The sequence below is a fragment of the Mytilus edulis genome, chromosome 2 (assembly GCF_963676685.1).
Source record: "Mytilus edulis chromosome 2, xbMytEdul2.2, whole genome shotgun sequence".
Taxonomy (NCBI): domain Eukaryota; kingdom Metazoa; phylum Mollusca; class Bivalvia; order Mytilida; family Mytilidae; genus Mytilus; species Mytilus edulis.
The window spans coordinates 23426716-23444649 of record NC_092345.1 but is presented as its reverse complement, the minus strand read 5'-3'; the positions used below and the strand labels follow the sequence as shown (position 1 = coordinate 23444649).

General features: G+C 30.5%; 1 protein-coding gene across 5 annotated transcripts in view; it reads left to right on the top strand.

Moving 5' to 3' along the window:
* LOC139511758 (uncharacterized) overlaps positions 1 to 17488 on the top strand; it is a 48663-nt gene extending 31175 nt beyond the window's left edge. For 3 of the 5 annotated variants that reach the window (XM_071298803.1, XM_071298806.1, XM_071298805.1), the window contains 6 exons: positions 2700 to 2732; positions 4241 to 4303; positions 9952 to 10115; positions 14131 to 14250; positions 14662 to 14847; positions 15762 to 17488. In XM_071298803.1, coding sequence (XP_071154904.1) covers positions 2700 to 2732; positions 4241 to 4303; positions 9952 to 10115; positions 14131 to 14250; positions 14662 to 14847; positions 15762 to 15833 — 638 coding nt within the window. In that variant the 3' untranslated portion in view covers positions 15834 to 17488. The remainder of the gene's footprint in view (positions 1 to 2699; positions 2733 to 4240; positions 4304 to 9951; positions 10116 to 14130; positions 14251 to 14661; positions 14848 to 15761) is intronic. The other 2 variants (XM_071298807.1, XM_071298804.1) reach the window with 1 other exon arrangement.
* The last annotated feature ends 446 nt before the right edge of the window (positions 17489 to 17934 follow it).

Genomic DNA, 17934 nt, shown 5'->3' with positions numbered 1-17934 from the left:
TTCATTTGATTTTTTTTTACATAATGCTAGCTAGATAAAATAAACATACAAAAATACACTGAAAACCTAATTTTAAAGCATATAAAATCTGATTTAAATTGCTGATTTGCTGATTTGACAAAATATACTGGTTATCTTTGTTTCTTGTGATTATTCTTCCACATAAACATTAAATGAACATTTATTTGTCATTGTATATTTTTTCAAACTAGCATGTTGCCTTGAAACATTGAAACATTGAAACATTTTATTTCACTAAAGGCCTCACATGAGGCATGATAGTACAACAATATAACAAATAAGATATAATGCATGAAAAAACATATTTACAAATTATGCATGAATAAATGGGAAGGTAAATATCATTTGTAAATTGACATTACAATTTTACAGAACTTGGCTAAGCCAACAAGAACAAATTTATCTTTGCTGTTCATTAAATTAGAGAAACTCATAGTGTTTTTAACTTTACAAATATCTGCAGGCAAAAATTTCAGCCTTTCAGCATTATAGAAAGTACAATCATATATATAATGAAATTCATCTCCTAGCACATTACTGTTACATAAATCACATATTCTTTCTGATCTATCAATGCTATAAAATCTACCACATTCAATAGGCCAAATTGTACATTTTTTATTGGATTATTTCCCTTTGATAATATTAATCATTATCAACCAAGTCAATCCATTATGTAAAAATGCTGCTCTGTTTGCCAGACAGAATATCAAGTATTTGAGTTATTTTATACATTTTATATTAAAAAAAACCAACTAGTTATCACAAAGGAATCTGGATGAAGTTTCTTTCTAATAAAGTTTCTGTAGTCCCCTAAAGAGTACACACACATTGTCATTTCAAATGTACTAGCTTCTGTAAAAAATAAATCCATTATTTTACCATTAAATAGGAATTTAAAACTACTAAATTTGATTGAAGGCTGTTGTTAAGATATAGAGACCAATAATGTGAAGAAAAAAAAATCCAATGTTAAACTTTTAAAAAAGATGAATTATCACGAAATTGATTATGTATATAATGAATGAAAAGGGAGTAGTTGCAAAATTCATAAATTGGAATAAAAAAGGGGATGGGATAACAAAATACATGTGCTTCTGTCAAGAAATTGTGTCATGAACAAGTATGGGGAATTTGCTACAGTAGACACATATTTGACAAAAAGCCAAGAAAACTAATGTAACAGCTTAAGTTGCGTATTTCCTATATCATGTTGTAAATTGTTTGTAACATGATGTAATATAATTGATGATAGTAACACATTTACACTAATCAAGATCTTAGTTATTATTGCTGAGGGGGTGAACAATTAGATAATAGGGCATCAGGTCATAACTCGAGGGGGTGGTCTTAGCTTTCCTGTTTTGTGAAGTATTTTTCACATATTGTAATAGGAATCTATGGCACATTGCTATATAAGCAAAAATATTCAGAAACTTATATATTAACCAGAAAATCTAGCAAACCCATGGTAACATTTTCCTGTCTAAACCAGAAATAAGTGGAAGCACGTTCATATATCTAAAACAAAAATTACTGGTAGCACTTTCTTGTCTAAATCAGACATAAGTGGAAGCACATTCATACATTGTATATCTAAACAGAAATTACTAGTAACACTTTCTTGTTTAAACCAGAAATAAGTGGAGGCACTTTTCTATCTAAGACAGAAATTACTGGTAGCACTTTCTTGTTTAAACCAGTAATAAGTCAAGGCACTTTCCTATATAAGACAGAAATTACTGGTAGCACTTTCCTGACTAAACCAGAACTTATTTCAATTCTTATTAATGGGTGGCTAGAATTTCCAGTATTTCTCTTTTTATAAAAGAAACAATTAATTTTTTATGCAATATTCCTGCAACTTCTTCAAATGGTGTTTAAATGTTATTAAGAACTATTCCAAAAAGTAAGGAATAGAAATCAATAGTCTTAGTGAAACAATTTTTTCTCAAAATTTTTGGTTTCTAACAATATTTTATTTTTTAAAGTTCTCAATAAAGTTATTCAACACCCTCAAGCAAAGTTGATCTTAGAAGGATTTGGCTGTTATCTTTTGGTACTTTTTTTATCATTTAGAACTTCATCTGATTTTGTTTATTTTCATCCTTGGCTTTCAAATATTTGATTTTGGACATTCCTGATGAAGTTGTATACAGAAATTTGCCTCAGACGCATAAAATTTATAAAATGTGAACTTGTTTTATTTTTACCGAAAAATTTACTACATGGACAAGAAAATGTTTAACACATGAACAGTTTCTGGCGCTTTGATCATGTTAATGTTGTAGTAATCTCTATTCTACCTTTTTAAAAAGGGTGAGAAAGGTTTAAAAAAAAAATAGCCATGAGTGTGTTTTTACACAGCTGGTTTAGACAACCTGTCCCCCTAAAAAAGTTCACACAAACCATCAAGTAACCACTGAAAAACAATTTTTCCTGAATTCTCTAAAACCCATAAATTTCATAATTCTATAGTAAATTTTTATGTTTTAGTTCAAGTTGTACCCATTATACAAATTTATAAGAAACTCTTTTATATCTGTTTTTATACACCACTAGATAAAATGAAATGAAATTTGTTAAAAATAACGATTTTTTTTGATCTTTTCTGATTTTCATAGTTTTTAGTGACCTTATATGATTAGTTGTACAATGTATAACTTTTGAACTTTCAGTGCAGAAACGTCCAAAAGTAAAGTTTGTTTTGAGTAGGTTTACAAGATTTTGACTAGGCAATCTCTGCTTTACTGATTGATATAGTAAAACCATATTTAAATATCTGATAAGAAGTTTTTTAATGTTAATTTATTTATGTTTAAAAATATATGTTTCTTTATTTAAAATGATTTGGCTATAAAAGATTATAAAAGTAGAGAATAAAATCAGCAGTGAAGATTTTTAGTAATATTTTAGATTATATATATCAAGCTGAAATTTCTGTAAAAATAAGGCAATTAAATGTAAAACTTCAAAACTCATTAAATTTAATATTTATGGGTTTTCAGTAAAATATTTTATTGGGTGCAAATAATGTCTTTATAATTAAATGTCTAAGATTTTTTAAACATTTTTTATGAAAGACTTTTTTACCAACCATTGGTAGATCCAATAAGCTTTCAATTTAAGGATGTTTCAGATATTATAATTATAGGTTTTACTATGATTAGATTTGAAAGTGTGACTCTGCACCTAACCTGAAGTCAATAACTAGGCAATGGTTACACATAGTGGATTTCTAATTTAAACCAACACTTTGACACACTTTGTAAAGTAATAGATTCACTTTCACTCTAATAGTCAAATGCAGTTTTGCAATCTTTGTCCATGGAATCTTTTTTAAATGGTTCTAACTGTTACAAATTTAGATTTGGTAAAGTAATGAATATGGACCCTTTTATCTACAAAATAAACCCATGTCCATAGGTGTTTATTAATCAATTTATTAATGAACAAATTAATTGATTCCTTTATCTATATTTTCTTTTCATCATTGATCTTATTTTATTATTTGTGTGTGTGTGTGTGTGCACATTTTCTTTTTTTTATATCCCTTTTCATTGTTGAAATAAAATTCAAAGGAGCAACATAGTCATTACAAAACTGCAACTGTTTGTAGATTTTGTAAATGAAAAAGATTTACATTAGCTTATCTGTTTTCTCAGTTCTTAAATTGTGTTGTGTGCAGGATAGGGTATACAACATGCTAGAATTAATGATGCTTTTACATATGAAATTTTGAGTTGCTAATGTTATACATTCTAGGTGTATCAAATTTGCATTGATCTCACAATTTCCTAAAGCAGGTACTTTATATATCACCTGATCCAGTAATGTTTTAATGTTTCTAGTAACCAAAACAACTGACAAAATATTTTCTGGTTTGTAGTAAAGCACTTTGTTTTTGTTGTTGCATTATTACCATAGCAACAGAAAATATAAGACAAGTTATTATACTGAAAAAATGCATGACTCACAATTTTCATAGACAGGATTGTTCTATTTGTAGATGAAGGGTGAACAGGTTGTACTATAACTATAGGTTAGTGTTACACGGTGAAGGTCATTAACTCCACCTTCCCTCTCAGTTAGAATAGATTGATCATCTTCAGGACAATCATGGGGTGTATTGGTGTGTATTGATCTGTTAAGGTCTAATTATTGATCTCTAATCAGCTGATTTATTGGAATTTATTGATTCTATTTTTATCTTCTTTAGCTTCCAAGCAGAAAGAGAAGTCCACAGGTGGATTAAAGGATGCTAAAGTTCTATTTGTTATTGGTAAGTGTATATATATATATATTCAGAGAGATTAAAATATCAGGAATATTTTCTTGGATTATTGACAAAATAAATTGCATTTCAAAGTAACTTGAAGTAAATGAACTAAAGTGAAAAAAATGTAAAATGTTCAAAGCAATTTGTGAAATTATTGATAGAAAATCAGAATTTAACAACTACTGTGGAGGGTTAAAATTCTTTACATTTATTAAGTGTCCATTTGAGCAATTACCATCATTGATTATCAATACAAATAACTTTAAACTGGTTATCCTAAAAGTAATAAGATATTTATATTTCCATTAATGGTTGTAAGTTATCTGTAAACAACATTTTGTGTGTGCCTATAAATAGTCAGTAATAATATTCATCATCTAAAAATAACTTGATAAATACTATTACCTGTAGCTGTAAGGGACATTTGTCAACTCATCAGATCTTTATTATAAAGTTGAAGCCTTCCTATATTTATAAGTTTTTAAATCTCTGTCTAAATGCTATTTATCTCTTATTTAAGAGATATAAAATCTATTGCCTCTGGAAAAAGAATTTTCCTCAACTTTCACATTGTACTATTTGATGATTATAAACATGATAAAGAGTTGCATGGTAAGTTGGATTCATTCGTTGTTTTGTTGGGTACCATTTTTTGGAAAATGACGCAGTCATTGTTCCATTACTGGCGACCTGAACTTCATTACATTTCTCTGCCTACCGCGCTTGGTTTCGTATTTACTATTTTCTATACAAACTGGAATTTGCTTGTGTTATCATTATGCATGCGAGGTCATTGTGTAGTAATCAGCCAGGAACCAGTTTACAAACTAACTGGTTGCTGCTTGTATTCCACTACACTCGAACAAAGTGTTGTACTTTGACGGGAACCAGTTTAGAATTTGTAAACTACAAAACGTAATCGGTTATTGTTCATTCCGTTTTGGTGTTTCATACCGACTTTTATGGTTTGAATAAGCTTAAGACCCTTCAAACATTAATGTGATAGGTATATTAAAGACTGTTTTACAAAAGGATGGAACTGTTTTGCTTTCAAAGTCGTACTATAGTGATATCTGTTATGTACGGATTTCCACTTTCACCGGTTAATTTCTTCTTTTACACGTGCTTTTGAAACTTCCTGTTTAAACATCGCAAGTTTTAAAATTGTTTTTTGAGTGAATTTAACTTATTTTAACAATCATGAAGCGTTCCAGAATCATTTTCAAGCAGTTTCTTCTTCTCTTTGATGATGGAAAATAGGTTTTTCTCAAGAAAATACCGCAAACGATCGCAGAGGAATTGAAACGTACAAGTCAAGTCGGCACCTGGTTAAATTGGCATCTAGTCAAATCGGCACCTATTTGACGTCAATTCGGCATCCAATAATATTTTTTATAATATTTTCTATTCAATTAATGAATAACTGTTACCAAGTACATAGTGAATATGTTGTTGTGTATAAAGGTAAACAACGAAGCCCTTACCCAAGCTGTTGTTTTAACAATTAGACAATTATTAAAATAAAATGGAAAACTATGAGTCCCTTTCAATAAATCAAACTTTCATGCCAAATAATAAGCAAATTTAAGGTGTTTTTTTCAGTAAAGTTTAAAAAGCATTAAACAAACAATCCTGTAAAATGCTCAACTGGTTTAAATAATGCATAAACATATCCAATATCTCATGTATTAGTCCAAATAATTATGACGTCTGGCAAGGCTATTTTATTTTTTTTCTGTGATGTCTTCCTATGAAGTTCGTAGGAAGGCGTCCCAGAAAAAAATTAACATAGCCTTGCGGTCATAGAAAGGTGTCCCAGAATAAAATTAAAAAGCCTTGCCAGACGTAATAATTATTTTGACTACTCATATATATATCATTAAAAATACACCAAAAAAGTCATTAAGTTGAGAAAAATAAATATATACAAAATGTACATGAACACCCAAAAATGTGAAAGTTAGTATTTAACTCTTTTTGCTTAAATACTGAAAAAAATTCTGGCAACCCCTTACTTATTTTTTACTCTTTTTGCTTAAAATACTGTTAAAATTTATATTTAACATGGGTGACGAATTGACTAAATCAGGTGTCGATTTAACCAGGTGCTGATTTGTCCTGGTGCCAATTTAACCAGGTGCCGGTTTGACTAGAATTCTTTGACAAATGTTTGAAATTACCCGAGTTTCATTAGACCTTTGATAACAGTAACAAAAAGATTATTTACTTAATATTTTGTGGGAGAAGGGGGTTCAGACTATGTGGTATCAGGTCTGTTCGCGCCCAATACACTTTCGCACCCTACACGTTCGTACCTCGCATGTTCGCACCCAAGGTCCGTTTGCACTCTACTCATTCGCGCCCAATTTTAATTCAAATTCAAGTTGAATAATTGGAAAATCATGATTGTTGTTTTAAATTGCTTTGGTGTAAATACTGAATGTATTTATAGCTTGGTATGAGTAAAACATTGAAGATTTTTAAGGAAAAACACAAAAGATAATTGTTTTTAACAGCTTGGTCCCTTTGATCTGAAACAACGAAACAATAAAATATAGGAACCAAAATATAGCAATCCACTATTATAACCAAAACATGATAAAATCTATTCAACACACAGAAAAAAACATAGTCAGAATCTCACTTCATTTTGAAAGAAGTCAATGAAACAAAGTTATAGCAATACACTAACAAAACATGATTAAGAGTTATTCAACACAAAATAAAACGTTGACAAAATACCACTTTATTTAGAAAGGATTATTATAATTTTTAACAATACGCTATCTAAAACATGATTAAGATTTATTCAACACAAAAAAAAATGCTGTCTTACTTTATTTTGAGACAATGACAACAATTATACTTATAAGAAAACACTTGCGTACAGAGTTATTAAACACAAAACCAATTAAGATTGGGTGCGAACATGTAGGGTGTGAAAGTGAAAGGGGCGAACATGAGTGGGCGCGAATGGACCCGGATTCAGACTATGTACCAGTGAGAAATATACAAGCCTTTCTACGGTATTTATTTGTACAATTCAGGTAGTCTTGACCTATTCATTTGTCTTAAAAAACAGCCAGTTGTCACCTTCACTTCACACACACACAAATATACGAATATCAATTATATGCTTACGAGACATGTTGCATTGTTAAACTAATTACGGTATGTGAAAATCAAGACTTGCATAAAAACTATCCCAATATTAGAGACAGTGGCGTCATTTTTCTTCAGAGCTTTCAGCTCTTTGATTGTGGATAATATCCAAAAATTACCCCTTTTCAGCCGTTTTCAAAAGGTGTGGTTCCAAACCCAGGAGTAAAAGGGGAGGTGTCCAACTGAAAGTTCCCATTCAATTGCATTGATTATCAAAAAAAAAGGGGGGAGGGGTTGGGTTCCAACCCTACAGAACCCTACCCCTGGATTGGCCACTGAATAATGCATCCACAGTAATTTACATAATAAAGAGCTAGGGACATGTTGCTTTACTCATTTAAAAATAATATATTTTAGAAAATTAAGATAATCATTCAATCATGCTTATATTATTAAACATGATGTTGTCTTCAGTATGCATGTTGTATTTCCCACACGCTGTTAAGCTGCTATCAATTAACCTATCAATCAAATGTTATTTTTAATTTTTCAACATGAGAAATGTTACTTCATACCCTAACAACATGCAGTAAGATAAAAGTTATAGAGAACATTGCAAAATAAGTTCTTAACTTTGCTACCAGGAAAAAAATTATAGAATGTGAGATATCCAATTTGTACACCTAACATATTGAACCCAGTTAAGAAAGTGGTTATAAAATTGAACTCATCGAAGCACCACTTATAGATAGACAAGTTTAGATTGATAGATAGGGGAGATCGATGTCCTGCAACTTTTGTGTCATCAAGACACCAGTATGTAACATTCTTCACTGGTTATTCCCTTCTGAGAGTACATTTTTAAGATTTAACTTTATACAAGGAATTATTTGATTCTGGAACAATATATGCATATGACCACCTTCAGGTGTGGGATTTTCTTGCTGTGTTTTATACCCATTGTTGGACTTCAGCTGTTATCAACTCCTTGGTTGGGTTGTCATGGTTGTTGTCTCTTTGACATATTCCAAATTTCCATTCTCAATTTTATTGAATTCCAATAAATTGATAAGAATTTTTTTAATGAAAACTCATAGATGATACACCTATTCCAGTAAGTCTGTACACCTGACTATAATTAAGCTCAATTCCAGTTACAATTATCCTAGACTGTATGACACAAATCAATGGTTTGGAGTCTTACATTTCAATTTAGCAGATGGTAATCTCTTATTACTATTTTGATCCTTTAATCCAAATACCTGATGCCTAACTTTCTACAGGTACATAGTTTGTTTCTCACATTATTATATCTTATATTAACAGGGTACACATACACCTTTTTGCTCACCTGTCTGTTTTTAAATGACTGCTGTCATCTTTATTTAATATATTATATAAGAATTGGGAATCACTTAAGCATGATTAGAGCAGGCCCAAACTTAAGGCAGTGGGCCTTCCTTATGAAAACTTTTGGATCAACACTGAATTAGACAACTCTGCCAGAGTACAAATGAAGTGCCGTGGTAGTAAGCAATTATAGGCCACAGAGCAGCCTTCAATAATGAGAAATACACATACCATAAAGCCAGCTAAAAATCCCTGTGAGGCAGACAAATAAAGAAAATGGAAACTAGCTTTAGTTGAGACATCCCAAAAAATAACTATTACAAAAGTAAATAATGGTAAAGAATTATGTTATATAATAATAGTGAAGATGAAAAATCAGCAGGAATGCCAAATGCTAAGATGTAAATTGAGTGATAAATAGATAAATGAACTGCTGGTTTCCTGGTCTTGACATTTATGACATAACTATTTTGTTATCATGGTTATTGTTTATGTTGTACACTTTTGTAACTTTTAGCAGACACAGTTTGTCAAATCCAACTGCATTTGATACAATGCCAGATTCCTTTAGTAACCCTCATCAGAATTTGGTGGATAAAACAATTTTAACAAAAAAAAAATCAATCAATAATAAATTTATCTCTCATCTGTTTTAATGTCAGATGTCATTGTTTTATATCTGCTAACACTCAGATAATTTTGCTCATTCATTAGGGAGCTACCATTTGATTATTATGGGGGGTCTAGGATGAAATTATGTAGCAGGTTTTTGTATACTATTTTTAAGTCAGACAGATTAAAAAATATCTAGCAAAGTTTTGGGGAATTCAGAATTTTTCACATTGATCAAATTATTGTTAAAGATTATAAAGCAGTTGATGATATAAATACTGATTGTCCATCAACACATTAGCCAAAAATAAGACAACAGCACCAAAAATAGAAGTCTAGAAATCAGCATCTGGTCTTCCATAATAGACTAGTGTAACCCATATGTTAAGCTCTAAATTCCTTGAGTCAAAATCAAAGTTGTGAAAAAATTAAGAAAGACAAACATATATCTACCATCAACGCTTAACTTTTCCTAAAAAACTTTTGACCATGTTAATATATGATTATGTTAAACTAGTTTTGCTAGGACTCGATACATTTTTTTAAAGGAATGATGAAATACATACAAAACATTTTTTATTACCTAGGTGGGCCAGGCAGTGGTAAAGGTACACAATGTGCGAAGATCGTTGAGAAGTACGGCTTCTGTCACTTGTCGTCAGGAGATTTACTACGAGCTGAGGTCCAGTCAGAATCTGATCGAGGAAAGCGTCTCAATGAAATAATGGAGAAAGGTGAACTGGTTCCCTTAGTAAGTGACTTTTAGATGGTAATGTTGATTAAAATTAAAATGAACTTATCACCCTAATTGTAATAGTTGTGAGTCTGTTTATGTACAACAGAAAATATTGAGGCAAAATAATTTTTGCATTTCTTCCTTTCTATAACTGTGTATTCATCATTATTCATTGGATTTCTTTGTTAAAGATAAACCTTGACTGAGCAGACTTCGACAAAACCACAAAATCAAATATCTAAGAAAATGCATGAACTTGATGATATATTGATTGATTGTTGGTGGAGAAAGCCGGAATGCCAGAAGAAAACCACAAACCTTCCATAGGAAAACTGACAATCCTATTCAATTAAGATTTGAGTCAAGTGCACTCGCATGAGCAGGGTTTGAACTCACAACCTCAGTGTTGACTGGGAAGTGATTACAGTAGAACTACTTAAACCACTGAGGCCCCATGAACTTGATGAAAATACCTTTGTAACTGAATCCACAGTACTATAAAGTATGCAGGAAAACATCTTCTGCTTCTTCGCATAATCACATATTGATAATGATTCTAAAGATTTTGTACTGTGAAATAAAATTTCATCTAAAAGTTGGCAGGAAATGTTTGATTGTTTAATGATTGTTAAATTTTTGAAATGTCAAGCCGTTAGTAATGATCCCTTAAACTTCACAGAAATTGGCAGGCTTTTAAAAGTTTTACTGTGTGCCTTGAAAATTGAAATATCATATGATATTTCAAATTTCAAGGCACACAGAGTAATCAGAGGCAAAAAATAAAAGATTACTATTCTGGGAAAAGCCAGAGAAAAAAATCTTGCAACATATATTTTCAAATGTTTGATTGTTTAATGATTGTTTAATTTTTGAAATGTCAAGCCGTTAGAGTGGTAATGATCCCTTTAACTTCACAGAAGTTGGCAGTCTTTTCAAAGTGATGATATTTGAATTTTCAAGGCACTCAGAGTAATCAGAAATTTCCAGTTGCATAAACTTTGAAGAAAAATGTTTGGGTGATTGATGTCAGAATAAAGTACCTTTAAATACTCAAAGAATATGTTTTTCTGGGACAAGCCGGAGACAAAATCGTGCAGCAGATATTTTCAAATATTTACATATCTCAATCACTGATCTGTAGTTGACTGTGATTTTTATAATTTTCTGAGTCATACTTTGTTGATAATGCCAAAAAAGGTAAACATCCTTCAAAACATAGGGTGTACACGAAAATGCAATTTAATGCATATATACCTAGGATATATTTTGTGTACACTGCCCATGGCTTTTAAATTACCATTGATATAGAAGAGATAACGAAAATAAATCAAAAATGTTAATCTGATTTGAGCTCACCTGGCCCGAATTTAAGTATCTGTTATAACTTTTTTGTTGAGCCTGCAACTTTTGTCGCAGAAAGCTCGACATAGGGATTATTAAGTGATCCGGCAGTGGAGACGGTTGCGGCGTTAGCTAACTTCTTAAAAGCTTTATATTTTGGAAAGTGGAAGACCTGGATGCTTCATACTTTGTATATAGATGCCTCATGTTACGAAATTTCCAACAGTCTCATGTCCAATGTCCTTGACCTCATTTTCATGGTTCAGTGACTACTTGAAAAAAAAAAAAATTTTGTAATGTTGAATTCTCTTAAAAGTCTTATTATAAGTAATAGGATAACTATATTTTATATGTGCGTACCTTGCAAGGTCCTAATGCCGGTCAGACAGTTTTCACATGACCTCGACCTCATTTCATGGATCAGTGAACAAGGTTAAGTTTTGGTGGTCAAGTCCATATCTAAGATACTATAAGCAATAGGTCTAGTATATTCGGTGTATGGACGGACTGTAAGGTGTACATGTCCAACTGGAAGGTGTCATCTGACCTTGAACTCATTTTGGTCCAGTGGTTATAGTTAAGTTTTTGTGATTTGGTCTGTTTTTCTTATACTATATGCAATAGGTCTACTGTATTTGGTGTATGGAATGATTGTAAGGTGTACATGTCTGACTGACAGGTGTCATCTGACCTTGACCTCATTTTCATGGTACAGTGGTCTAAATTAAGTTTTTGAGTTTTGGTCAATCAACTATATTTGGTGTATGGAAGAATTGTTAGCTGTACATGTCTGCCTGGCATAGTTCATCTGACCTTGAACTCATTTTCATGGTTCATTGATATCTTGGTTAATGTTGAGTTTATGTGACAGTTGTTATAAAGCTTTATATTTAGGACTATCAACATAATATCAATGATTAGTAAAGGAGGCGAGACATTTCAGCATGTGCACTCTTGTTATCTTTTTTTATATGATTTCAAAAAAGAAGAGTCAAGTGAGAGACTCAGCCTCTTGAGAGCCCCTAGTTTAATAAAGCCATACATTGCCATAATGGAGAATCATCAAAAAATATAATTTAATTGTAAATTTGAGATACTGATATTTTGATGAAAAGCAGACATTAATTAGGAATCTGCATTTTAATTGTATATTTAGCTCAAACGTGACATGATTTATTTACATTGTGCTGATGAAAACAGCATTGTGATTGAAAATGTAAATGACAGTTGTATGCTATCAAAATGATTATGAAATATTCATAAAACAATTAGTAAAATAAGTAACAAGTTAACAGTTCCAGTTCAATGGATTTCATCCTTTTATTGGGACTCATCAGGTTAACTTGTTAATTATCTTACTAATTATTTTATGAATATATATATTTGCACATGTGAAAATTATTTTTTACGCCTATATATATACCTTGGAGATATTGAAAGATAAAGAACACATTTTTTATCTGCATTGCCAGAGGTGAGGGCTGAAGCCTATTACTATTTGCGCAAGAAATAAAGATATATAATAATATATCATTAAAAAAAAGTAACTGTAAACATTTGCAGATTTGATGAGTTGCTCTAGACACCTAAACAAATAATAAAAAACATGGTACATGAAAAAAAAAATCTGATTACATTCAGTCAACATGGTAGAGGGGGAGGGTGGGAGGGGTACTGATCCCAATATCCCGGGCTTAAAAACATGAGGTCCCGAATTTAAATAAATTTAAATTCTAACATCCTGAAATTCGAAAAAAGAATTCCCAGAATTTGAAAGTGTCAATCCCGAAATCCTGAAAACACCCAATCCTGGAGTCTCGATAAAGGTCCTATCCCCCCTCATGATAAACTAAGTTTGAATATCTATGTCTCAAACGAGCTATGTATGGTCTTTTTCAGTTATTCTTTCACTCATTCAAACTTTTCTTCAAATGGAACAAGATTGTAAAAATATATTGTTTATTGTGTCATTGGGTTGCTGTCTCATTGACTTATGCATTGTACCTCTTATTTCCTTTTGTTAAATGTTAACATATTTTATGAAATCCAGTAGAAAAAAATGCCTATTTGAAAAAAAACCATGATGTATGGGAGATAACTCTAGATTTTAACTCAAGAAAAATTATTGATTCTTCAATTGACTTATACATGTACCAAGTTAAAGGGAATAATTCGGAAAAAAAAATACATACTGACTTCTTGCTTACCTATTTCTTTAATTTATACTGGGTTTACCTTTTCAAACCAGAAGCATTAATATACCATTCATTTAAGTATAAATTTAGCCCAATCTTTTGCAACCATCGTCTCATTAAGGTTCATGCAGCAGTTTTAGGACATTCACATGGCCTTGTTTTCAAATACACTGCAGATTCTGTTACACTGATTTAAATTACTTTTCAACTCTGTTTTATAATAATTAAATGCATTGAGCACATATTTTTTATTCAGTCTTATTAAAAAATATTTATTTATACAACTTTATCTACCAATCAGTGGAGCACAGGTCTTCACTGTCATTCAGAAATCTCTCCGCAAATGTGCTGTCATTGATGACTTATTTTTATTTTATGAATTGACCCTCATATTTAAAACCTTCATATACATTTTTGTTAAGCAGAATTTCTGTTAAAGGGAAATAATATCATTTAACAGTATGGGAGATAACTCTATTTTTTTGTTTTATTAGGATGAGGTATTAGCTTTACTCAGAGATGCTATGGAGAAAAAAGTCTCAGAGGGAGTCAAATGTTTTCTCATTGATGGATATCCAAGAGAATTGGAACAAGGAGAAAGATTTGAAAAAGAGGTATAGCAGTTTTATCCTATATATTTGTGCATTATTTTGGTTTAAGGATAATGAATCATAGTTCACTGTAGGGACTTCAATATTGAGAAAAACCCATACTGTATTGTCAGCTATAACTTAGGCCCAGAAATGACAATTGTGGAAAAATTCAAACAAGAAAACTAACAGTCTAATTTATAACAATGCAATTACGGAAAATAAATATGGCAGACATGAACCAAATAAAAAAACATTGAATCACAGGCCACTCATAATCTTGAGATAGGCATATTTAAAATGTGGCAATTTAATTTTTTTTTTTAGATAACATAGAATTATGATTGAATTTCATAAGATTATGATAACTGATCAGTAAATGAAATTATTAATGATATCATTTCTGTCACTAATTTATCTTATTTGTATTTGTAGGTTGCAGGATGTACTGGTGTACTGTATTTTGAAGTATCAGACGACACTATGACACAAAGATTGTTGGAACGTGGAAAGACAAGTGGCCGTGTAGATGATAACGAAGAGACAATTAAAAAACGTTTAGAAACCTTCCATAACCAAACAAAACCATTGATTGATCATTATAAAGAGAAAAGTAACATTGTAAGTTTGTTGCCAGTATTTTATTTTTGTGATCATGCTCAATTGGGGATACTTATCTTTTTGTGTACTGTAAATGCTTTCTCGTTTGAATTGTTTTACATTGTCTTTTCGGGGCCTTTTATAGCCCACTATGCAGTATGGGCTTTGCTCATTGTTGAAGGCCGTACGGTGACCTATAGTTGTTAATGTCTGTGTTATTTTGGTCTTTTGTGGATAGTTGTCTCATTGGCAATCATACCACATCTTCTTTTTTATATTAAACTATTGGAATATTTTTATTGTTTGGAAAATTACAATGGAATAAGTTTCCTAAATTTGTATACAACTTTCTCTGAAATTGCACTGAAATCAACTGAAATTACTGGGTACTCCTCTTTAATTAGTTAATTTCCCTTACACAAAATTACAAGGCTACAGCACCTGATTTGGATGAATGGCATTGGTCGACAGTTTTGTCCTAAATTGAGATCTAAAACACTTGAGTGAGAAAGAAACTGACACATAATCAATTAAAATATTTTAAAGCAAAATAGAATATAATACTTGATATCTATGAAATAAAGTTTAACAACATGGTAAGTTTTATAAAATATTTGTAAAATTTTGCTTGGATTGGTAATGGAAAACTTCATTTATTAAAACACTCATACACCACAACACACAGACAGAGTTCAAATTTAGGCAGCTAATCATTTACTGTTATAGAGTTCTGTCCCCTGTTTAATTCGTATAATTGCAAAGTTTGAGTTGTGGCATGTGTTTCCTCAGACACATTCTACTTTTAAAGTTTCTTATCTACCTAAACATAAATTGAATGGAGAAAACTCAAACAAAAGTAATGATAGAATTGTAAGGAATAAAAAAACTAATTTTGATATGTTACACAATATAAATCATTTTTTTCTCTTTTTCAGATTAAAGCAGAAGGAACGGTAGATGAAATTTTCACAGAAGTTCAGAAATACATGGACTCTAAAAAATGGTAGACATATTAAATCTGGCTCATACATGTTAAAACATTCATTTCATAAATAAGGAAGTAGACAAAGAAAAAGTTGTATGTTATAACTGGCATTACAAATGTAAAACTAGGACTGGCTATAAGATTCTATATACAGTGAAACCAAAGGAACTGAACATTTTGCTCAGAGTAGACATATTATCAGTTTAAGCTGGTTTGATAACTGTATATTATTTATTGTTTTTCCTGGTACATGAGTTTAGGAAAGACAGTTTTTAAGTTTAATATGGAGAATTCAGTTGACTCAGGTTAGCAGCACACTATATTACACTTATCTTAAGGTTGGAAGCAACTAGGGGTCATTTAGTAAGTTTTTACAGTATAAAATTTGTATGTGTTCGCACACTTCATTACTACTAGACTGCTAGAATGGAGTTATTTTAAAATTGTTATGCATTGAAATTAGCAATTGAAATTTTGTTTAAATAAAACGACCTAAAAACCTGTTTTCAAAAGCTCAATGTAAGGAGATATTTTTGTGCTGGATAAAAATTGCTAATATTTGGTACAATTTAAAGCTAGCACGGTTTTGATATTATGTTTTTTTTTTACCTTTTTTGTAAAATGACATTTACCCAATTGATTTAAAGTTTGATTTTACAACAATAAAAAAAACCCTAAAAAATACCGCTGCAAATATAATAAACCCTGCATTAATTTAATCCATGAAAAAAATGTTGATTGCATCAAGATATGCTGTAAGAATTGTATGCAAAAATGCTTAAAATAGACAGAATTGGCGCTAGAAATCATAAAGGATCATACAGCAGGAGGTATTTGCATTTCTTGATATTAAATTAATTTAATTTTTTGCAAAATGATAAACCAATCATCATACTAAACCATCTTTAAGGTAACTCTATCACACATATATTTAAAAAAAAAAATGAAATTAGAAAAAATATTTAAAAAAGTATAACTTGAAATCTTTTTTTTTATTATTTGTTGACAACTTTTTTTTTTCATTAAAAAAACCCCTTCATTTGAGTGAATTGTTTTCAAATTTAAAAATTGAAGATAACTTTGATCATTATTGATGTGTAGGAAAACTACTTTCTTCAGTTGTAAAATCTGAATAATCTGTCTGCAGGTTAAAAAAGGTTTTAATTGATACAGCTGTTATACAAATATTACAAGAAAAGGGCATAGATTATCCAAAACCACCCCTTTCTTATTCAATTAATTTCCATTTTCATGTATTTTTTTGTCTTATTTAATTTATCCATTGCTTTGTTATTTATATAGTACTTATGTCATAATTTTCTGTGATATTTAAAGGCATTTTGTTATTTACTGTTAGGTGTTAGTTTTTACTATTTATTAAAATTGTGAGGCTGTCCCATTAAGCTTGTATTTATCTGTATATAGTATTGTGTTACTAAAGGTATACTTTTCATTGATCTTGCTTCAGAAGTAATTTCATTGGAATAAAGATATATAACCTAAGTGTTATCTGTTGTTGCAAAATATTTGATGATTCACAGTGTTATCTCCCTTAAACCAGGTTCCTTTAAACGTATATATATATTTATTAGGATGTGATGTGAACCTCTGTTTTAAACCAGTTTGTGAAAAATTAGAATCAAAACAATGATGCCTCATCCTTCTCAACCCCCCCCCCCCCAAAAAAAAAAAAAAATAATAAAAGAAAAGAAAAACAACTAAAAAAAAATAACAAATGTATTAAACATTATGTTTACCAAACTTTCAAGCATTACTGAACATGGCAATACATGTTATGATTGTGTGCACTTTCTGCAACTGTTTCTGCTCCAGAATACTGTAAGACTATCATTTTTACAGTAAACACAGAGAGAAATGGACAAGATGAATAAAAGAAAATGATTGCTAAGTGTCACATAGTAAATATTCCGTTGCTTATATTATCATTCATGTAGGATCCTTCTAAACTAAAAGAGATACATCTTTGTGAGGTCAGAGTAATTTTGTATGACATTACTTAACAATAGTAGCTTTATTATTTACTGAACTTTAATCAAATCATAAAGGATATACTTCAATGTGTATTCACTTTTCAGGTAAATGGGCCAAATATAAATCCCTCA